The sequence below is a fragment of the Hippopotamus amphibius genome, chromosome 14, assembly GCF_030028045.1.
Source record: "Hippopotamus amphibius kiboko isolate mHipAmp2 chromosome 14, mHipAmp2.hap2, whole genome shotgun sequence".
NCBI lineage: Eukaryota > Metazoa > Chordata > Mammalia > Artiodactyla > Hippopotamidae > Hippopotamus > Hippopotamus amphibius.
The window spans coordinates 59,930,602-59,954,017 of record NC_080199.1 but is presented as its reverse complement, the minus strand read 5'-3'; the positions used below and the strand labels follow the sequence as shown (position 1 = coordinate 59,954,017).

At 44.5% G+C, this 23,416-nt stretch overlaps 1 protein-coding gene across 4 annotated transcripts in view; it reads left to right on the top strand.

Annotated features, from left to right (window-relative positions):
• Nucleotides 1-23,195, top strand: part of RUBCNL (rubicon like autophagy enhancer) — a 40,528-nt gene extending 17,333 nt beyond the window's left edge. For 3 of the 4 annotated variants that reach the window (XM_057707822.1, XM_057707824.1, XM_057707823.1), the window contains exons 3-14: nucleotides 1,885-1,967; nucleotides 2,429-2,639; nucleotides 7,051-7,152; nucleotides 7,608-7,668; nucleotides 8,241-8,373; nucleotides 9,725-9,870; nucleotides 11,343-11,407; nucleotides 16,122-16,360; nucleotides 17,330-17,391; nucleotides 19,623-19,776; nucleotides 20,720-20,810; nucleotides 21,752-23,195. In XM_057707822.1, coding sequence (XP_057563805.1) covers nucleotides 1,885-1,967; nucleotides 2,429-2,639; nucleotides 7,051-7,152; nucleotides 7,608-7,668; nucleotides 8,241-8,373; nucleotides 9,725-9,870; nucleotides 11,343-11,407; nucleotides 16,122-16,360; nucleotides 17,330-17,391; nucleotides 19,623-19,776; nucleotides 20,720-20,810; nucleotides 21,752-21,864 — 1,460 coding nt within the window. In that variant the 3' untranslated portion in view covers nucleotides 21,865-23,195. Of the gene's footprint in view, nucleotides 1-1,495; nucleotides 1,573-1,884; nucleotides 1,968-2,428; nucleotides 2,640-7,050; nucleotides 7,153-7,607; nucleotides 7,669-8,240; nucleotides 8,374-9,724; nucleotides 9,871-11,342; nucleotides 11,408-16,121; nucleotides 16,361-17,329; nucleotides 17,392-19,622; nucleotides 19,777-20,719; nucleotides 20,811-21,751 lie in introns of those variants that run through there. The other variant, XM_057707826.1, reaches the window with a different exon arrangement.
• Nucleotides 23,196-23,416: the final 221 nt, after the last annotated feature.

The window sequence follows — 23,416 nt, the reverse complement described above, 5'->3', positions numbered from 1 at the left end:
GGGCTAACTTTAAGATAATAAACAAATTTGAGCAAAATGGCAGAGTCTGATTGCAGACCTTTTTCTCTCTTTTCCCTCACCTGCCTGGATAGTTCTCAGGAAAAGAGTGACTTGCAAATTTAGTGGTTGCAAAGTGAGAAATGCATCTCCTACTAGCTTGTCTCAGAGGAGAGTGAGGAGAAAACAGGGAAAATTGAAAGCCCTCTCTCCCACCGACCACCACCATGACAAGTTATAAACAGACGGACAGAAGATGATCTTCAGGGCCTAGTGTACCCCTGCCCCAAATCATTTTTTGTGTTCCTGTACAGGAAGTGGTTCTGCAATTTAAAATTATCCTTTCTCCCAGAAAGAAAAGAGGCACCCCAGCCTCTTTGTCCAAAAACAGTGACTCCCAGCAATCTAAGTACCTTTAAAAACCACTCTGTCTTTTGAGAGTATCTCTTAAACTTGGTAAGGGGATTCATTCCATGGGCTCAAGAAAAGGAAGTCCCGCGTGATCTGGGTCTTTCTTTCTTTGGTGTGGGGGCAGCGATGGGGAGAGCAGGCATTTGCCACTAAGACCTGGAATGTTCCTGGATCTGCTGCATCTCAAATGGCAGCATCAGGGTTTTACTTTCTTAGATTATGTAGGAGGGAAAGACAATCTGAACCTGTCAGCGTTTCCTGAGGCTGGAAGAAACAATTCTTTTTGTCTGCATAGGGTCTGCACTTTTACAAAGTGCTTTCACATTCCTGATCGCCTTCAGTAGATAAGATAAATATCCCAGTTCCGGGGGTGAGGAAATTTTACTGCCGAGGCATAGCTGGTGCACGGAGGGCTGGAACTGGAATCCACTGTCTGATTCTTCTCTGCCTTTTCTTCTGTCCTCAGGGTCTCAAAGCTATGACGTGTAGCCAAACCCCACCAGACTCCTTTCACAAATACAGCTGTGTTTGTTTTGTCTATAGCCGCTTTCTCAGGACAGCAGCAGAACTGAGTAGTAATTACAACAGATGCCACGTGGCCCTCAGATCCTACAATATTTACTGCCTAGTCCTTTTCGGAACAAGTTTGCCCACCCCAGATGGCTTCTGAAGCTAAGAGGTGCAAAGTTTTCCATGGTAGAGTGGAGCAGAGAACAGCAGAGTTCTTGAAGATGAGGCAGAGGGGTTGGAAGGATTCTGTTTGCCACCTCCAAGAGCTTTAAGCCGTTAAGACATCTGTAGCATTTTGTTCTGATTCAACAGGTTGGGACACCACCACTTACGGCTCTCACAGAAATGTTTTTCCTCACATGCTGCAGTAAGATATCACATGACAGACCTCATTTTTGTCTTGGTGGCATTCATTGCCAGTAATGAAATGGCTTAATAAGGATGCGGAATGGATGAGTCAGCCGAATACATCCTTTACAGCTTCTTGTTTTTGATGGGAGGAAGAACATTTTAGAGAAGCAGTGCTGACCTTTTGCAGATAGGTTTTGTTTCTGTAAACAGGAAGTTTTAGGTCAATTGCAGTACTTTGGAGGAATGATCCCATACTTCTTACGGCCCTACTTCTAGACTGTGCCTTCTCACCCTCCATCGCCTGTAGGTAGATTCCATGACCCTCTTCTCTTTCCGCCCTCTGTCCTCGCGGGTCTCCTCCATTCCCGTGGCTCTCCCCTGCCTTCTCTGAGGATTCCTCCCAAGTGACTCCGGTCGCTTCTTGCAGAAATGATGACCCCTCTGCCATCTGCAAGGCCTTCCCTCATCAGAAGGGTCTTTCTTCTTGTGTCATCCTAATTTATTCTCGAATTCTGCCGATGTTTAAAACAACATTTAAAAGCCACTCCCTAGAATTGATCTCTCAGATAATCTTTGAATTTCTTCTCCATTTTTAATAACTTGCTGTATTGACAGGTGCTATTCAAGTCGGCGGAAGAACCGTTTCTTCAAATGCCTTCTCACCAGAGGCATTCGTGCTCCCTGTGGATGTAGAAAAGGTGAACATAGCTTCTTTTTTCTTTTTAAAACCACCGAGAGTTTTAATCCTTTAGAGTGTGCTGTTCTGATTTCAATTTGGAAACGTCACTCGATGAGGCACGCAGATACGTTCCATTTCAGCATTTGATGGGTAGTGTCTGCACTCAGCTGGGAAGTTCTCCATGATGGATGAGTGACGTCTCCCACGGAGGCACCACCAGTCTAGGGTTTTATATATCGTAAGAAATTCCACGTGGGTCATCTTTTGGTTGCATTGGGCTAAATCTTCTGTCTCTGGAAGATATGGGCTATGCTAGATGTAATGACCTATGATAACTCAGTTAAATAAACATTTATACGTCTACGCATTAACTCCACTTAAATACAACGTCTTGATTTTTCAGTCTAATACACCCTCAGTGGGAAAAAAAAAGTTGATTATGCTTGTGAGAATTTTAACGGATCGTCTTTTCTTCTGCAGGAAAATGCCCACTTTTACTTTGCAGATATGATTATATCAGTCATGGAGAATATGAAGTGTAATATTCTGAGTCAACAGCACGCAGAGACCTGGAGTACGGGAGAGGCCAGTGGGTCGCCCGGAAACGAGCAGATGGACTCGGAAGTGACCTTTTATTCCCACACAAAGCAGGAGTCTGGGTCTTCCACGTCGTCGGACAGTGGCTATGAAGGCGAGTGGGGCAAACATGAGGACGCTTTCTGCTGTGTTCTCCATGTGCATCTCCTCCGTCAAACCCTTTGTCTAAAGCTTCTGGAGTAACCTGTACGATCCCCACCATTTCTGCCACTGGGCTTGGAGTTGGTCATTGTGCTCCAATCAGCTGTGAAATCGATGTGCTTTTTCCTTGGGCTCCGTCCTGCTTTTCCTCTTGGCAGGTGCAGTGTTGCCCCCTTTCCTCTGTCTTGTCACCCAGCATCCCTCTTCTTCCTCAGGCTTCCTTCCTTCCAATGAATGAGGAGACCGTGAGGCGCTGGGTGCTGGGAATCCACAGGCGACAAGATGTGCTGCTTCCACCAGGGAGCTGTCTCACTGGAGCAGAGACTGAGGGAGGGATGCGGGGTCCCTGGGCTGATAGAAACGAGGGCCCGGTGCAGTGGGTCATGGGGTCGGAGCATCTCTCTGTATTCTGGGATCCAGGGAGCCTTCCTGGACCAGAGGGGATCTAAGCTGAAAACTGAAGTTAGGACTTGCCATTTTCTCCCTATTTCCTAAATGTGAGTCCTGCTTCAATCCTAGATTCTTTCTCTATATTGGCTTCCTGGGAGATTTTATCCACTGCCATGCTTTTCTATTATTTCTTCTCCCTTGACATCTCCCCAGTTTGTTTCCAGTCCTGCACCTCTCTTTTAAGTGCTTGCTTCACATGGCTGGAACCTGTTGAACAAGTTTACCTGGTGAGCAGGTAACTAACTTAACATGTCTAAACCAGTCACCTATCACTCCCTTACAACATCCCTCCTTACCAGAAAAAAAAAGGGGTAAAAACTAAAGCTTACTTTTCCTTGGGACTGCCTTTACTTAGCATCTTAATCAGAAAGTTTCAGTGGTGAGGGAAGCACTGACTCCATGTGGTACCACATGTAGCACAATGCCTGGCACAAAATGAGTGCACAATCAATAGAAGTTGAACGTTCTACCTCACCCAAATTTAAAGGGATTTTTTAAAAAGGATGTGAAACATCCTCATTGAACCCAGTGGTGGCCAATACAGAACTGACCAGTAGCAAGGCAGCTCTGGCATCTGTCTTTTCTAGGGCTTTGTAGCTTCTTATCACTTCTCTTCATGCAGTTGTTTCATTCTCCTTTTCCTGCAGCCTGACTTCTCCCACTCCCTAGCATCTGGTTTCAGTTCTGCTGTCCTCCTGATGGCTCAGCCAGGGTCTCACAACTCAACGTAGTCCTGAAGGACCTCAAGTCCATGTTCCCAGGAAAGAGCACATGGTTGGGCCTGCTTTGACTGGGTGTTGACAACCGGTCAGCCAGCGGTGGCCAGGGGAGCCAGGGAATGTCATGTGGACCATTGTTTCCCTTGAGGCCACCTGTGGGGAGAAAAGGCACAGGAGTGGAAAAGAAGGGATTCATATTCCTGTATGCTGTGCTCTACCTTTGACTCTTTCTTCTTCCTTGTGCCCGTGCTCCATCCTGTTTCTAGTTAGGGAATAAATCAGTCCTGACTTCACAGTAATACAACATCCTACCACCTGCACCCCAGTCCCACCTTTTACCTGGACCATCCACCAGCTTTCTGGCGAGTCAATCTGTAACAACATCTAGATCTTCCATGTATATTTGCTGCCTTTGATTTTCTCTCTTTACTCTCTACCTCTTTCCTCTCGTTGATCCTACACGCATCTGTTCTAGAACACAACTTCTAATCCTCTTAAATGGCCTGCCAAGTTTGTTCCACATTTTACACTGGGATTTCAGCCTTGTCGGGTCCACCTGCTCCCTGCCTCTCCAACAGGCCTCTCCTGCCATTTGCTTCCCTGTGCTGTACCATGGGCTCCAGTTTTACTAGCCTGTTTCACTCACTGGCAGACATTTCTCATAAGCCCCTGCCTCCCTCCTTTTGCTTCCCTGGGCTCACCTGTGTTGCCAGTTTCCCAGGAACAGCACGCTAGTTCCTTCCTGCTTCCCATTCTTCAAAAGCAATCTCCCACCACCAGCTCTGTGACATGCTCCCTGATTTGCATTATAGGGCAGGGGAACCATTCACGGGGTGAATTATAAGCTTTGCTCCAGGATGCTCTATGATGATCTATGAGCATGGCTCCCCTGGCTCTGAACTTCTGAAGGCCCATAGCACACACCTTGTGTTTTCTTGTGGTTAAGTATGTGGGTGTCTCAGCCCCCTCATGAGGTCTTAAACTCTTTGACGGATGAGAATGTGTCTTATTTATATTTGCATTCAGTATAGTGCCTGGCCTAAAATATTTTATAAGTATTTGTTGAATGGTTGACTGGAAGCTCATGCTTAGCTGATTTTTTTTTTTTTTTTTTGCCTGCATTGGGTCTTAGTTGTAGCATGTGGGATCTTTTGTTGTGGTGCGTGGGCTTCTCTCTAGTTGTGGCATGTGGGTTTTTCTCTTCTCCAATTGTGGGTGCGCAGGCTGCAGGGTACCTCTGCAGTTTGTGGCACACAGGCTCTCTAGTTGAGGTGCACAGGCTCAGTAGTTGTGGTGTGCAGGCTTAGTTGCCCTGCGGCATGTGGCATCTTAGTTCCCCTATCGGGGATCAAACCCAAGTCCTCTGCATTGCAGGATGGATTCTTTATCACTGGACCACTAGGGAGGTCCCCTGAAATTTGAAAAAAATATGAATATGTTAAATGAAATTTTAAAATATTTCTAACACCCAGATAAAAATATTTATCTTTTGTCAAGTTCCACTCTTGTGACATTTATGGTCATAGACGTTACTGTATGGGGTAGGGCAGCGTTTAGCAAATTGCAGGTTGATCAAGGTAGCATTAAAAAAAAAAACAAAAGTAGACGATATCAATATGCACCTCACGTAGGGTGAACCGTGCTTCCTGGAACTTTATCCGTTAAGTATATTTTGTGCCTGTACTAGATCGCATTGTAAATTGTTTGTTACCGCCAATCATGATCCAAAGAGTGTCAGAAACACAAAGGCGGGTAAAATTGCCCCCATGTCACCCATGAGGAAACCAAAGCTGAGAAGTTGATTGTGCCCCGGCTAGAATGGTTTTTCAGTGATCACATTTTTCTTTTTCTTATTTATTTACTTTTTTTTGTGGGGGGGGTTTGGCTGCATCAGGTCTTAGTTGCAGTACGTGGGATCTTTGTTGAGGCATGCAGGCTGTTTCGTTGTGGTGCTCCAGCTTCTCTCTAGTTGTGGCATGAGGGTTTTCTATCTTTAGATGTGGCATGTGGGCTCCAGGGCGTGTGAGCTCAGTAGTTGGGCCACAAGGGTTTAGTTGCCCCTCGGCATGTGGGATCTTAGTTCCCTGACCAGGGATTGAACCCGCGTCTCCTGCATTGCAAGGTGGATTCTTTACCACTGGACCACCAGGGAAGTCCCCATATTTTTCAGTGAGGGTATTTCTCGAGGTAACAGCATGATTTGCAAAATCGTTTCCCAATTATTCGGCATTTAGGTAGCTTTCAATATTTTAAAACTTTAAATGGACTACAAATAGCTCCTTTGCAATCAAAACCTTCCTCTTTCACTGTTTTCCCCTCTGTTTAATGACATTCTTAGGATAATTCCCCAAACTGGTATTAGGGATAGAAAAGCATGAACATATTTGTATTATTTTCCTGGGGCTCCTGTAGCAAAATACGACAAACTGGGTGGCGTAAGACAACAGAAATGTATCCTCTCGCAGTCGTGGAGGCCAGAGGTCAGCCATGAAGTTGTTGGAAGGCTTGGTTCCTTCTGGAGGCTCTGAGGGAAAAGCTGGTCCACACCCCTCCCCTGGCTTCTGGCAGTTCCTGCTGATCCTTGATGTTCGTTGGTGTGTAGGCTCATCTCTCCAATCTCTGCCTCCATCTTTGCAGGATGTTCTTTCTCTGAATATCTGCTCCTGTGTCCAAATCCCCCTCTTTTTATGACACCAGTCATGTTGGAGCTAGGGCTCACCCTGATCCAGTATGACTTCAGCCTAACTTGATTACTGTGCAATGACCCTATTTCCAAATGAGGTCACGTTCACAGGTTCGGGGTAGACATGACTTTTGCGGGGATATATTTAACCCAGTACAATGTTTATGCACCTATACTCTTTGCCTCACTGTGAATAAAATAATTAAAAAAAAAAGGCTGTTTTTCCCCCTCTTTCATTTTGTTAAACTTGTATTATGGAAATTTTCAAACTTACATAAAAGTAGGCAGAATACTCCTACAGACCCCAATAGACTCAGCAGTCTGTTTCACTTAATCATGTGAATATAGAAAAATAGCTGCCCTCACTTTTTAATTCTTGCAGCTGAATTTTAAAATTCTTTTAAAGTCAACTCTTAGCCCTTTCATTCCCCAATTTTGATTTAGCTGGGTGGTGCAGGTTGGGCAGTCCTTTCCCTTCTTGTCGCTGAAACCTCCTTCCTTTCTTCCTCTAGGTTGTGCTGTGTTACAGGTCAGCCCAGTGGTTGAAACACCTGCTTACTGTGATGGGATGAAAGAGGACTGCAAATGTGACTTGGATGACTTTGTTATCGTAGGTAAGATCTGGAAACTCGTGAGCTGTGACTAGGTACCCTCCCCACCACACATACTGACACTCCTCACACACATTACAGCATCATAATGGCATTCAGAGAAACTCCTCCCGACATCAGATTGTGTCCCTGATATAAAAAATAAGATGTCTTGCTATTAATCTCTCATCTCATTTATAGATCTGAATGCAAAAGCAGATACTCAGTATGGTCTGATGTCTGTTTGGCCCCGCAATTATATTTTGGTGAAATTTCAGACGGGCATATTTTGAAATCCCATCTTTGGTCATTAGCTATAGTCTCATAATAGAAACGCAAAAGAACGTGAAGTTTGGAGATGCTGAATTATTGGTCCTTTCTGAGATGCAGGAAGCTATTTTTGTGTTCTTATAAACTTGACTACAATTAAATGAAATAGATTAAAAGGCCTCATGACCCTTTCTTTGATGTTCCCACAGAACTGGGAGATTTCAGCAATGCCACAGAGACGTGTGGGTGTTCCTCCGGCTCCTCTAAGAGGTATCATCTGCACACAGACCCCCGGGCCATCACCTCTGAGGCACTGTGGACCCCAGGCCTCTGACAGCCTGGGCCAAACTCAGCCAGTTCCAATAACAGAGATTACTGCTTAGAAATGAAACAATCACCACTAAAGTTCCTCCAGTGTTTTTAGAGTGTTTACCAGACTTTTGTACACATTCTCATTTAAGCCTCATGGGTGGGATGGGCAGGGTTTTTTAAACCCCATTTTGTGGATGCAGAAACTGAGGTTCGGAGGAGATGTGCCTCAGGACACCATGCAGTTAAGTAGCAGAGGTAGGACTCGAACTCAGGTCTCCTGACTTGAAATCTGGTGCTCTTTTCACCACCCCTCCCCACCTTGGTACCCTCAATAAGTACAAGCTGCTCTGTTGAGCGTGGAGGAATTGAGTTGCGTAAGATAACCGACGGTGGGCGGTTGATGCAGGGTCTGTTGTATGATGCCTCCTCTGGTTTTCAGAGAGGGAAGGATAGCTGAAAAGCGGAAGCACAAGACCCTTAACACACTTGTAAAATTATTGTTTTCCATTTTTGCACCTCGTCCATTTCAGTGTCGTTTATGAGCCAAACTTTAATTCTGCTGAGCTAATAGCCAAAGAGTTATACCGCGTATTCAAGAAGTGCTGGACGCTGTCAGAAGTTAATTCTCAGTTGGCGGCCTCCCTGAATGCAGCTAGCTCCATAGTAAGTATCGACAGAAGTTGACCTTGAATTGAAAGTTTCTAAATTCTCATTTTGCCTACTGTTCACATCAGATGTTTCTGTGTTTCTTTGTTGCTGGATGTTGATAAATCTGATGTTTATTGGGTACTTGTGATGCACCAGGGCCTGTGTGTTTTAATCCTCACAAATCTCCTATTAGGTCGATGCTATTGTTATTTTAATTTTAAAGTGTTAGTTCCAGACCCTCGGTGGGGCTGGTCTGTGGTAGAATGGGAGTTGAGCCTCAGGCTGCCTCATCTGAAAGTCCAGGCTGGTTGCCTTGTAGAGCTCACTGCCCTCCAAGCAGGCAGCCCACTGGGGGCAGACGACCCTGTGGCAGAGGCTACAGTGGGGGTAGGAGAAAAGCACCCTGGAAGTGCAGGGGAGGCCGTGTTCCTTTTCATCAGGAGAACCTGGAAAGCCTGACTGGAGATCTCAGAACTCGAGCTAAGTGTCAGGCCAGGCAGAACCGTCGCAGGTAGGGGCACGTGAAAGGGCAATCTTGGCAAAGGAGCATCTGGGGCAAAAGCAACAGAGTGGTGCGAGGTGTGCTTCCTTTCTCTTTCTTTCTTTCTTTTTTTTTTTTTTTGGCTGCAAGGCATGTGAGATCTTACTTCCCCGACCAGGGATTGAACCGGCACCCCGTGCCCTGGAAGCTCAGTCTTAATCACTGGACCACCAGGGAAGTCCCCATGGTGTGTTTGTTGAGCTGAGTGATTTGGTGTGGTTGGAAAACGTGTGTTTGCGTGCAGCTGAGTGTGTTTTGGGGAGAGTTCATCTTCATCTTCCTGGGAGATAAGGCTCAAAAGTGGCCAAACTATGGAGGACATAGATGCTCATCTGAGGAATGTGGATTTTTTGATGCTAAGAGGACCGTTTAATGGCTGAGGTGGGTGGGGTGGGGTGGGAGTCTGCACCTGTAGAAGCCGGGCAGTGTCTGCAGAGAGCTGTTCCGGGAAAAGTCCGACTACAACAGCGGATTCTGATCGGCAGCATCTGTCAACTGTTGACTAAGCAGCCAAGGCTTCTGCTGTGCAGGAAAGCATTCCAGGTCACACTGACCTACTTACAGTAATTTGAAGTCTGGAAACAAAAGAACTAAAAATACCAAGCAAAGTGATCTCAGCTGGGTGGTGTCTTAAGCAATTCTCCTGCAGAGCGTTTTAGAGACAGGGAGGGCTCTGGCCAGGTCCTTTCCTTCAGTGGAAAGCAGTTTTCATTTTTCAAGGTAACTTTTAATGTTGGCAACACATTTGAATGTTCTTTTTGTTTCAGTTCCTGAAATGTGCTTGTTTAAGTTGCTCCTAAATCCTCTTCTGGGTTATTTATGCAGGTTGTAAATGAAGAGTGTGTCCAGAAAGACTTTGAATCCAGCACGGATGTAGTACAGGAAATTAAATTGAAGTCAAGGATCAGAGAGACTGGAGACTGGGCGCCCCCTAGGTTTCAAATCATATTCAATATGCATCCACCACTCAAGTAAGCCTGGGTTGCTGCTTGGCCCTCCAATCTGGTTAAAACAAGTTGTGATAGGTCCCACCTGACTCGTGAAAATAGGTAAAGACAAAAAATAACATACAAAGGGACCAAGAAAAATTTATTTTAGGAAAAGTAAAGTTGGGCATATTTTTCTGAGTTAACTTTCTTGGCACCCCATTTATCATGGGCTTTGGGGTTCTGTAAGTTTTGAGATGTTCACAATTTATGTGTCCTTAATTATGAACATTACATAACAATTGAAAAGTAAATGGATTCATATTAAGTGGCTAATATTGAACCTTAAAAATTACACACAATAATTTTAAGATTAGACCACTCTATTTTCCAGTGCAATGTGAAGTTAAAAAAATCAATGAATCAGTTTTTTTTTTAAAAGAAAATTTAACCTTGAGGAGAGCTCCTATAGTTGAGAAATGTAACAGAATGCAAATAAAAATACCTTGTCCTCTAAGAAGTAACAAAATCCTAAAAGACAAAAAAACTAAGATGGTACGAAAAAAAGGAAATAAATATATTGTATATAATTATAAATAATAATTTAAAGTAGTAGTTTAATTTATTCTGAGAGTAGATGACATTGTTAGACAAAGGGATATTTTAACCAGATACAATTTTTTTCATTCCTCTTGGTTGGCATTTAATACAGTGTGCAAACTGCAGAGATATGAAGGGACTGGCGAGGGTCATTGCCTGTGCCCCGTGGAGGTGCCTTATAGACTATTTAGTTTTTTCTTTGGAGGGAACGCTGGGAAGTTCTCTGGGGTGCTTGGCCAGAAGAGCCCCGTCTCCAAGCCTTGTGAGGGGTCACTTCCCTTGGCGTGGGATATCTTTCCCCTGGGATTTCCCTGGGTCCTCTCAAAGGCACATGAGTAGAGTTCCACATATTTTTACTTCGGCCATTTCTGCTGACCCTAAATGGTATTAAAATTTTACAACTTTCTCCATAGTTCCACATCGTATGTGGAACTGTGACACTGACAGTTCAATAGCAAATACTTCAATAGACTATCTTTCATCAGAAATGTTTGGTAGTGTTGTCTTATATTGCCTCTTATTCATCTTAATGTCTCTGGATCCATCTGTAAACTTCCCACGTGCATCATCTCTTGGTGTCTTATTCCCCTGAAATTTCTCCCATGTATTACGTGCCTCTAGTTCTCTCTGGAGAGAGAATTCTGTGTATGCCCAGTGAGAAGTCTCTAAAGACCCCTTGGTAGAATAGTTACTTGTGGTACTGACTTCTGCTTTGGTGGTAGCAGGGGCTTTTAAAAGACCCAGAGATTTCAACTAGAAAACCCTGTTGAATAATTCTATTTCTTTCCCAAATGAAAAATGATAAAATTAAGCTGCCATGCCAAGAAAAGTATCTGATGTCAATTTGTCTTCCAATCAGTGAAAAATACTCTCTTGGCCTTTTCTGAAATGTAACTCTTATCCTTTTCTGCCCTCAGGAGGGATCTCATGATAGCAGCCCAAAATTTTTTCTGTGCTGGCTGTGGAACTCCGATAGAACCTAGTACGTATGGATATTGGGTTGCCTGCTTATTATGTGATGATTTTTTTTTCTGAAAACATATGTATGGGTATATTTATTTCTCTCAAATGCATGCAAGACAATAATTACACAGCAACAAATCTTTTGTTCAACAATGATTGGATTCATAAGCATTGAATGAAGCCCCCTAAATAACCAGTTCTGGTATTTCCTATTTATCCCTCTATACAGCCAAAGTTGGGCGGTGCATCGTTTTTGTGAGAGATGCCTTTGATGAGAAGTTGTCGTAGGCACTTTATAACGCGGCCCTCTCCTTTGTGAAGAGGCCACCGTGAGCTGCAAGGCTCTGCGACTGCCTGTTACCTCTCTGACTCTTATCTCCTCACGCTCTCCTGGGCTCTGAGCTGCCGCCACACAGCCTCCCTGCTGGTCCTGGCAGGTGGCAGGCTCACTCCTGACTCCGGGATTTGCATCTGTGCTTCTCTCTCCCTGGAATGCCCTCCCCGCAACACCCCCCTGGCTGGTTCCCTTCCCTCCTTCCCATCTTCATTCACAGGGCCTCCCTGGCTGCCCCATTGAAACCATCCATCTCACCACCCTCCTGGCCATAGACACACATACACAAACACACTTTATATTCCCCTTCCTTTTTATTTTTTATTCAAGCCCTTATCTCCCTAAAATACTCTTTCCTGTTTTACTGATTTTTCTTCCTATTGTCTGTCTCCCTCAGAAGATTCTAAGTTCCATGAGGACAGATATGTGGTCTCTTATCCATTGTTTTGTCTCCTGCTCCTACAAGCGTGCCTGGCACACAGCTGGGACTCAGAAGGATATTTGTTGAATGATTGAATGGCTTACCCAGGAGCTAGCCAGACTCCTCTGAGAGGGTTTGAGGGAGTGGCGCCAGGGCCTAGAAAATCAGATTTCACCCAGTCAGAAAGGCAAGTTGCTCACTTGAGACTGGGAATCACTTGTTGTGCTGTGAAGGCATCTATAGGTCTGACCTGAGGACATCTGGGAAGAGGACCTTTATGGGAAAGGGTTCTCTGCGCCTTTGATAGGCAGTCTTGGAAGCAAAAAGACTTTGAGTATCTCCAGCTCAAAAAATAAAAATAGGAAGCAGAAATCTATCTGAACTTCCTTCTACTGTGTTGAATGATAACACCTGGCATGCATCACAGTGGTACCTAATTTTCTTTGAATGAGTCTACCTTCCCAGCTAGTCTAGCGGGCTCCATGTCTCTTGGGTTAACCACTGTGCCTCAGTAATATTGAATGCATGAGTGAGAAACTATGAATGCATGACTATGATTCCACCAACTTTTAAAGCTCTTCCCAGAGTTTATTCAAGTGTGGAGACATATGCCTACACCATGTATAACAGCATGGCCCTTCCCTCATGGAGCTTGCAGACAGGAAGTCATCAGCCAAGTAAATAACAGGGTGATGCCTGCAATGAAAGAGAAAGTCAAGAGTTCTACAGCCAGGAAACTTAATCTGGGCTTGGGGGCTGCGAGGGAAAGGTTTCATAAGGAAGTGATTGTCCCCAAAGGAATATGTGTGTGTGTGTTGGGGCGGGGGGTCACCACATGCAAGGGGCCCAAGGCTATTGCAAAGAAGTCCTTCGTCATTATTTCTCTTTAGTCAGCTTTATTCTAGAACCGCACTGTCCAGTTTGGTAGCCACTAGCCCCTGTGGCTGCTGAAAATTAAAACTAATTAACATTAAAAATCCAGTTCCTCAGGCTCACTAGCTACATTTCAAGGGCTCAGTAGCCACCCCTGACCAGTGGCGACTGTATCAGACAGCACGGATCAAGAACATTTCTGTCCTCACAGAAAGTTCTATTGTACAGTGCTGTTCTAGAATTGTTACCGCTTATTTTTTGTCTGTGACAATGACTTTTCTGAGATGAGAACAGCTACAGTTCAGAGCAGAGTTTCTCAGCCTCAGTGATGTTGACTTTGTTGTGTGTTGGGGGGAGTGGGGAGAGTACCCTGTGAGTTGTAGGAAGTTTGGCAACAACACTAGACGCCTCTAGCAGCTCCCCAGTTGCGACAACCAAAACTGTCTCTAGACATTTCCAAATGTCCTTTAGGGGGAAAATCACTCCTGGTCTAGAACCACTGGCCTAGGGGGCTTTCTTTTGTTCTGTTTTAATTACAGGACCGAGGAAACCCAAAGAGATGGACATAATTCATTGTGGATTGAGAGCAGAATGCTTAGCATGTATTCAATGAAATGTGGTGAATGAGTGACTGGATAGTGAAAGGTTAGGATTTTAGATGGTAGGGAAAGATGAATTCTCTCAGGAAACTGTATTGGCGCCTTCCGTCCTCCTCTCTCTTCGCATCTTGCTAAGTTTGATCAGAAAAGTAGAGCGCAGGCCTTTTTGTCCATTTAATATAAAATGTATTGAGACCCTATCATATGCAAAATAATACTCATTATTCTTCATATCAGAGATCTTAATCCAAGGTGGGAAACAGACACAGTACAATAGACATTTCAAAGTTTCAAATATGAGAGCTCAGACATAATCATTAATAAGTTCTTAACAATAATTTGTCAGCCCTAGAGAGATGTCATATGTGAACTTGGAGTTTGATAGTAGTGTATGTATATGTGTACTTACCATTGACCCTCGTCATTCACGAATTCCATATTTGCAATTTTGCCTACTCCCTAAAATTTACTTGTGACTCCAAAATTAGTACTCACGGTGTCTTCACAGGCATTCACAAGTATGTGCAAAGCACCGAAAAATGTAAGCGGCCTGAAACATGAGTTGCCCAAGGCACACGCTCCCAGCTGAGGTTGAGCAAGGCAGCTCTGCCTTCCCGTTTCAGCTCTCATACTGGAAAACAAGTCCTGTTCGCAGTTTATTTAGTGCCGTGTGTTTTTACATTTTTGCACTTCTGGGTGGTGATTCAGTTGTTTAAAATGTCCCCCAGGCATAGTGCTGAAGTGCTGGACAGTGTTCCTAAGCACAGGAAGGCTGGGACATGCCTTACGGAGAAAATATATGCCTTAGAGAAGCTTCCTTCTGAATGATAAATGTCCGCCTCAGCTCATCTTAGACCCTAGGGGTGAGGGAGGAGCCCATAGGAGGCTGAACTGAATTGCCATTTTCTTTCTTAAACTGGGTGGTGGGTACCCAGGCATTGATCGCATTAATTTCTATACCTATTTTTGTCGATATATTTTATTAGCAGTATTTCCAAAAGCAATGAATGTTCATTTTAGCAAATTAAAAAGCACAAGGAGCAAAAATCCTTTCTTTCCCCCACCCTCTAGAAGCATTCATTGATGGCTTTTGGTGGGGGTTTTTTTTTGGACTGTATATGGTTATTTTTAAAAACAAAAGACCACATTGTACAAACATGTAACTGGACGTCCACTGCCCGTTCTCTTCCCTGTATTTCATAGTTCTTGGGCATCTCAGCCTTTTTTTTTTTTTTTTAAACAATGTTCACCTGATTCTAAGGGTCTTTTTTTTTTTTTTTAAGGTTTGTTTGTTTATTTATTTATTTAGGCTGCCTTGGGTCTTCATTGCTGCAGGCGAGCTTTCTCTGGTTGCAGAGCACGGACTCTAAGTGTGTGGGCTTCAGCAGTTGTGGCACATGGGCTCAGTAGTTGTGGCTCAAGGGCTGTAGAGCTCAGGCTCAGTAGTTGTGGTGCACGGGCTTCGTTGCTCTGCGGCATGTGGGATCTTCCTGGACCAGGGCTCGAACCCGTGTCCCCTGCATTGGCAGGTGGATTCTTAACCACTGCGCCACCAGGGAAATCCCTCAGGCATCTCACTGTTGAGTGCGCCATGCTTGTTTAACTGGTTGCTTCTTAGTGGGCATTTAGATTGTCCTGACCCCCCATCTATTATAAATGTGCTGTAATGAGCATGCTTCTCTATCTCCACCAGTGCAAGTTAGCATTCTGTCTAATGCTGCAGAATTAAGATTGCTGCCTCATGTTTAAGAATTGAGCTATATCATGGAAATGTCCTAAAAGGTAGCCCTCCTGTCAGCCCTAAGAGTGAGTGCCCACCCCTCTACACCCCACTGGCTCTGGATCTTCTAAGTGTGTGACAGTCTGAGGCAAAGCCAAGGATTTCACTCATTTTACATGCATGTCGTTGTTACTGAGACAGTGTTTTTCACATCTGTACTGGTTGTTTCCCCTCTTCTGGTGTGTTCCCATCCTTTGTGCATTTTTCTGTGTTTTTCCTCACTGATTTATCCAGGAACGCTTTGAGGTGCTACCTCCTAACAGTGAACGTAGAGTACGTCATCATTTACAAAGCATTTTTCAGACGTGTGATATCACGGAATCCAATCTGAGCTGTTTTTCTGGCCTCAGGACAGTTAGCCTGAAGAGGTTTGGGCTTGTAAGAGTCTTCCTGCCAGTAAGAGCTTGAGTCTGGACTCCCACCAAATCCCCAGACCCTGAATCTCATATTCTTTTGGCCACACGTCAGCTTAAGAGGCCCATCTTCCAAATCTAGGAGTGTCTGGGGAGAGTTCTATTTTCCAACATTTGTTCCACGGAAGCAAAGCTCACGAATGGCCATGATTTCAGGCCTCCAGTGTCTGCCAGAGCTTTCCCAGCACAGCTTCAGCAGCACGAAAACAGCAATCTGAGTCTTGACCTTGGGTGGGAATTGGAGGTGGGGAGGGGGCGAGGATGGGTTTCTGGTGTCAGGTGATCCGTGCTCATCCTCCTTTGCGCCCTGCAGAGTTTGTGAAGCGGCTCCGGTACTGCGAATACCTGGGCAAGTATTTCTGCGACTGCTGCCACTCATATGCAGAGTCCTGCATCCCTGCCCGGATCCTCAGGATGTGGGACTTCAGGAAGTACTACGTCAGCAATTTCTCCAAATGGCTGCTGGACAGCATATGGTACCAGCCCGTCTTCAATCTGCTGCACATCAGCCACAGCCTGTATACGAAGGCCAAGGAGCTGGACAGAGTGAGGGTGAGCAGCTGCCTTTCCCGGGAAGGGAGCCCAGCGGCTGAAAGGGTCCTGTGGGCATCTCCCCGGCTCAGGGGATCCAGACAGACCCGCTGAGGGGCAGATATACCATCCAGCAGGTGGACCTTAAGCTTCAGAGACCCTCGCCTGCTTGGGCTCTTTCCAAAGGCCCATACCGAATTTTACATTTAGGCATTGTTTTCATGTATACAGAGCTTTTGAATTTTATTATCTTTTAATTAAAAATTGTATGTGTTTAAGGTACACAACATGATGATTTGATGTACATATACATGGTGATGTACATAAACACTAGTCAAGCTAGTTAACATGTCCGTCCCTTCACACAATTACCTGTTGGGTGTGTGTGGTGAGAACACCTGAAATTTACTCTCTCAGCAGATTTCCAGTATTTAATACAGTCTTGTCAACTATAGTCATCATGCTGTACACGAGATCTCTAGACTTACCCTACATGACTGCAACTCTGTACCCTGGTGTACCGTGTACTCGGCATCTCCCCATTTTCCCCACGTCCTCACCCTGGGAGTCACCCTTCTAGTCTCTGCTTTTATGTCCTTGACTGTGTTAGATTCCACATATACGTGAGATCATGCAGTGTTTGTCTTTCTGTGTTGGCATATCTCACTTAGCATAATGACCTCCAGGTTTATCCATGGTGTCTCAAATCACAGCATCGCCTTCTTTTGTACATAGTTTGGTATTTTTCTTAAAGGAGGCCCCCAACACTGTATAAGCTTCAGGCTCCCCAATACCTGGGTCCCTCCTGGACCCTCTGTCGCTCTCTGGACTTGGTCATGAATCCCTGCTATATAGACTGTGTATTTCAAAGGCTTATTTTTCTAGAGTTGTGGTATTTCAGGGTTAGAAATAATATTTAATTCTGACTTATACATTTCCAGTGTTATTCATCACATTTACCTTTTCCCCTTGTTTGGTTTCTCACATCAGGAAATCCAGGAGCAGCTATTTCATATCAAGAAGCTGTTGAAGACCTGCAGGTTTGCTGAAAGGTACTAGTGCTGGCTGGGGTGGGTGGCCTGTGAATGGGGAGGCCTGGTAACCTCCACACACGTGGTGATCCTTTGTGCCTCCTGGTCCAGCTCTTCCAGTACCCAGCAGTCACCTCGTGTCTCTCCGTGGGGATGCAGACCCTCTCTTGAATGTTGCTAAACCTTCTAACTCACTCGCAGGGAATTTAACATGTTAAGAAGAATGGACCAGTATAAGGATGAAAAAACTAGCCAGTGGACTTTTACTATTCTTATTCTTATTATTAAATTGTGATAAAATACACATAAGATTTACCATCCTAACCCTTTGTAAGTGTTCAGTTAAGGTGTTAGGTACATTCATGTTGCTGGGCAACCATCACCACCATCCATCCACAGGATGGAGCTCTTTCATCTTGTAAAACTGAAACTCTGTACCCATTCAACGATTCCCCATGCTCTGTTCCCCTAGCCCGTGGGGACTACCATTCTCTTTTCTGTCTCTATGATTTTGACTATTCCAAGTACCTCATGTGAGTGCAATCATACAGTATTTGTCATTTTGTGACTGGGTTATTTCACATAGCATCATGTCTTCAAGCTTTGCCCACACTGTGGGCTGTGTCAGGATTTCCTTCCTTTGAAAGGCTGAATGACATTCCGTCGTAGGTATATTCCACATTTGGTGGATCCATCCATCCATCGTGGGTTGCTTTCCCTTGGTTATTATGACTAGTATTGCTACCCTCATGGGTGTACCAATGGCCTTTAAAAACCCCTGAGAGAGAGGCAGGTCAACTTTTATTGGCTGCATAATTTTCTATATTATCATGTGATATTAATTTAAGTATTGTCCTATTATTGAACACCTAATACACTTTAAATATCTTTTGTTGTTTAAAAAAAACACTAGGCTTCAGCTGAATCTCTGAGACATCCATAGGTATGGCCTGAGGATGAATATCTATGGCCATAAAGGTACAGGCATGAATTCATTTAGCAGAGATATTTTTAAGTGGAGGAAGAGTAGGTTTCTCAAGGAGTTAAGGTTATTTGTTATAATAGATGGGATCATAGGTTTTTTAAAAAATTGGTTGTGTTTTAAAGCTGCTTCCCATTTCTGATCTTTATTTAATGATGCTGCATTGCTTTTGAATTACATTTCTTGGCGAGGAGCTTGTCTTCTGCAGTCGTTTGGCCTTGAGCTTCACCACATGGCATTGGGGTGAAAGGTTAATTTCTTCTCTGGGCCTCAATTTTCTCTGTAACATATAACCACATTTACAATCCTTACCATCTACAAAAATTTCTTGAATATCCGCTCTGCTTCAGATAAACAAGCAACAGGACACATGTTAAGGGAGAGTCTGGGGAGAAAGTTGGCACCGAGAGATCTTTGCCAGAGTGTGTGTCAGTCACTGTGCACGTGCCCTGTGGGCACTGGGGGCGGGGGCAGCATGTAGTTCATATGGGAGAAAGTAGGGGAGCGAGCAGACAAGGCTTCCTGGGGACAAAACCGGAGCTTGAAGAGCAAGTCAGAGTGAAGACAGAGGGTCAGGGATCTTCTGGCTGAGGAAGTAGTGTGAACGCGGACCTCAGGCTGGGTGGAGAATTAAACATGGTTTGGCATCCCTAGAATGTCAAGTCCAGTGTAGGCAGTGGCTGGCTTGGGAATGCAATGCGTGGTGATGCCGCTAACCGATTTAGGGGATTCAGGAGGAGATCAGGAGGGCCCAGAGAAGATTATGTTCAGTTTTGAATGCCCTTGGGACATCCAAGCGCCTTTGACCAGCCTGCAGTTGGATGCCTGAGTCTTAATCTCAGCGCTGGACCAGTGGTTTGGGAGTCATGGTTACCCTCCTGAGACATCACTCAGTGATGCTGATGGACTTGAAATTTAGCAGAAATAAATCAAGTGGTAATTTTTATCTCAGTACACGTTTTCAGGACTGGAAAAATAAATTTTCAGTTTTCTTTCACTTGACATGCACATGGGCAGGGTGCCAGAGACACTTTTCTCTTCTTGTTCAGCTTTTTGAAATCGGCATTTATGGAATTTTAGCTTCCTGGCTTCCAAGCAAACGTGCAAAATGTAAAGTGGGGAGTAAGGTTAACTGGCTCTTGAGGCTATTTTTTTTAAAAGTTGAGTTCAAAAAATTCAGTGTGAGTACCAGGAAAAAAAACACCCCCCTGTTTCTGCCTCAGCCTGTGTGGGTGGGTTTTTAATTTCCTCTTGGTTTCCTCTCCGGCAGCACCTTGAAGGAGTTTGAGCAGGTGCCGGAACACTTGACAGATGAGCTCCACCTGTACTCCCTGGAGGACCTGGTCCGGGTCAAGAAAGGGCTGCTGGCGCCCTTGCTTAGGGACATTCTGAAAGTTTCCCTCGCGCACGTGGCCAGCTGTGAGGTGAGGTTCATCTCCCTGGCAGGTGCGTCCCTGAGCTGTCCCTTGCGTGGCCGGGCCTGGGCTGAGTGTTCTGTGCTCACCTCGTTTAACCCTCACAAACTCTGAGGAAAGTGATGGCAACACTATTTACAGATAAGAAAAACGAGGTTCAGAGCTGTTACGTTCCAGACTAAGAGCACCCTACTGGGATGCAAGCCTGGGCCAAGCAACTTGCAGTCTGGGTGCCCAGCCCTGCACAGGGCCTCCCTCAACTCCCATCTGCCTTGACGTGCCAAATACAGCCCTGTAGACTCAAGGTCCAGTGGAACCGGAGCTCGGTGTCTTCACGGATTGACGAATTGCAGGGACGCTACCAGAAACCAAATGAGAGCATTTAAGAACACATGTTTAATGTCAGCCTCTTTCGCTGGTGCCTCAAACTGCCCTGATGTCCAGTTTCTCCAGGCAAAAGAAACGCACATTTACTGTTCTGATTTATCCATCGTGGCAGGATATAGCATCCCGTTCTTTCTAGAGGCTGGAATCGTAGACATTTAAAAATTGGTGTTTACAAAACTGTATGTCGGTAGAACTCTTGTATAGTGAGAGTGGCCTACAGTCTTGGCTTCACCTTGCCATAGATGATGTTTTTAATTGTTATGTACATCCATGACGTTCAGGGGCCTTGTGCAAATATGATAGGTTACTTAGGCATCTCTTGTGTCCTATGCAAAACACTTCCTCTTGACTTCTATGAAAATTACAATTCACAAATTTACATAAACTTTTTAAATGCAGAAACGTGTTACTTCCGCAGTCGATTTGGGGGATGCTAGAATAAGAGATTTCAATGCCTGGGGAAAAAAACTGGTGTTTATAAAGTTCTGTGAAAGGGGTAACAGTTTCTCCATCAGGAGAAACATTACCGATGAGGACTCTCACTTTTTGACTCCTGTTCTTACAGCTGTGTCAAGGAAAGGGCTTCATCTGTGAATTTTGCCGGAGTACAGCTGTCATCTTTCCGTTTCAGACCACAACATGTAGAAGATGTTCAGGTATTTTAATACCATAATACCATAAGCGTCGTAGTAGTTTAATAACAAGTGCAAAGTTAAGTTTGATGACTTAAGCACAAAATTCACTTAAGCTTAATAACAGCTTAATAACTAAAGCATGGTACTATTTCTTTAAAGTATAATGATGCTGGTGTGTGCTTCTATGTTGAATTGGAGCCAGTAAAGTTTTGGGTGCACAGGGAGGAGTATTTCAATGGGGCAGAGATAAAGGATGATATCTTATGGAACAGGGTTTGGAGAAGAAGTGGCCCCTGTTTGGCCTGTCCTCCAATTCTTCTACATCAGGGCAAGTTACAGCTGCCCCTGTTTTATAACTGAATCACAGTCAATCCCAAGTTCACTGGGGCATGCTCTCAGGCTCAACACCCACAAGGGTATGAAGGCAGCAGGGTTGGGCAAAGGGAGAGGTTGAACTGTGGTGGGGTTGCCATGAAGACTCGGTGCATCTCAGGGGGAACTGTGGAGCTGGGATGGTTTTTCAGTATTTTCCCAAACTGGGGACAGAGAGCAAGCCAGGCCTTTAAACCTCATATTGACCAGATGCGGGCTGGGGCCAGTAAGGAGGCATGCCCTTGATCAAGGCAGCTCTCTTTAGTTAGGGCCATTTCCAGAGAAGGGATGCCACCTCCTGAGCCATGAGCCACCCATACTCTTAGCACCTGGGGTGGTGGTCTTTGGGTGGATCCGGGAGGCACTGCAGCATCCACTACTTCAAGCTCTCTGAGCCTCACGTTCCACTGGTCCTTGTGGCCTCCTGGAGACGTTATAGTCCCTCTGAGTTTCAACCTCCCTGATTTCTCTTTGGAAGACTCCGATTTCTGGATTCAGATCCTCTCTCTCCCCAGGATGGGGGTAAACACCTATATATGTTTGAGAAAAGCAGCTACCCGTTTGCTGACGGCTGTCCTCCTTGCTCACAGTGTGCAGAGCTTGCTTTCACAAGCAGTGCTTCCAGTCCTCCGAGTGCCCCCGCTGTGCGAGGATCACGGCAAGGAGAAGACTTCTGGAAAGTTTGCCCTCTGCGGCAACGTGATGCCCTTGACCATCGTGAGAAAGACTGTGAAACACGCGTTATGATCACGTCGTTTTTGTGTCTCCTATTGATAACATTGTTTTATTATTGACTGTTGTCCATTAAGAAAAAAGATGGCCAATATTCTCTTTATTATATATATTTAATATTTTAAAAGAATGCAGATTCTTTGTTATTAAGCATAGGGTTGTTACTGGTGATTTTGTTTACACTTGTTCAATGTTTTTGCTGCTACAGGTTTTTTTTTAAGGGTTTTTTTTTTTGATACTTCTTAAATTGTATTTGCATGGTTGTATTTAGCTAATGGTGGAGCCTATTTTTTATGAATTGTAACTGACAAGATGAATTACTGAGTTCCTCTTCCCGTAAAGCTTGCTTTGTGGAAGGGATTGGTACTTTCAATGAACAAAAATGCAACCAAAAATCTGTGTGCTCAGGCTTTTTTTTCTGACTTAAATTCCATTTTGTAATTGTATCAGTCTTACAGATTTTACTTATCCCAAGGTTTGTATAGAGGGTACGTGTTACTCCTCTAGTTACATGTGTCAAGATGAGTTTGAGTTGCTTAGCTGTGCATGGAGGTGCCGTTTGAAATAGTTGCCTCTAGATGTGCTCTTTCAGACGGCACAAATCAAACCTGTATTTGTCATCTCTATTCCACAAAGTCAAGGGATGCATGAGTGAATAGAACTTTATCCCTGCCCATCAGGGTTTTTGTCTCACAGATATAAAATCGACCATAAGATATGTGAAGACTTAAATACGCTGTGGGGAAATGCTGTTAATGAACAATGTGGTTCTAGTAATAACTTTAAAATCACAGATATCCCATTAACAGGGTTAAGTGAATCACTAAACCTTTATGAATTTCTTTTTCCTAATATTTCTCCTATTTACATGCTTTCTTGAAACATGTGAGCTTACTTTTTCTTCTACCTCCTATATACTTTCTCTTCCTTGAGAAAGGGCCCAGGCACTGGGTCCCTTCTTGGCACATCTTTAGTCTGGAACATGGTGTCATATCCCTGGGATTCTCACGTCCTAAGTAAACCTACTCGGAATGAACTTGTCAGACAGCACAGGCAGGCAGTAAAGTAGGACAGGTCATTCCCTTACCCCATCCAGTCATGTGTGTGTGTGTGTGTGCATGTGTTTCATTCAGTGGGATGCTATTGAGTACTTGCAAGAAATGAGTGTCTCCTATCAATCTGATGTCTTCTCATCCTATCAATTGTTTGCCTGTCCCAGATGCCTCTGCTGGAGCTATGCCCCCATTCATTATTTAAGCTAGGTCTCTTTTATTTTTTATTTTTTTAACTAAAAAAAAAATCTTGGTGTAATTTATTTTTTTTAATAAATTTATTTATTTATTTATTGGCTGCGTTGGGTCTTTGGTGCTGCACACGGGCTCTCTCCAGTTGCGGCGAGCAGGGACCACTGTTCATTGTGGTACACGGGCTTCTCATTGCGGTGGCTTCTCTTGTGGGGCACGGGCTCTAGGCGCGCAGGCTTCAGTAGTTGTGGCTCGCAGGCTCAGTTATTGTGGCTTGTG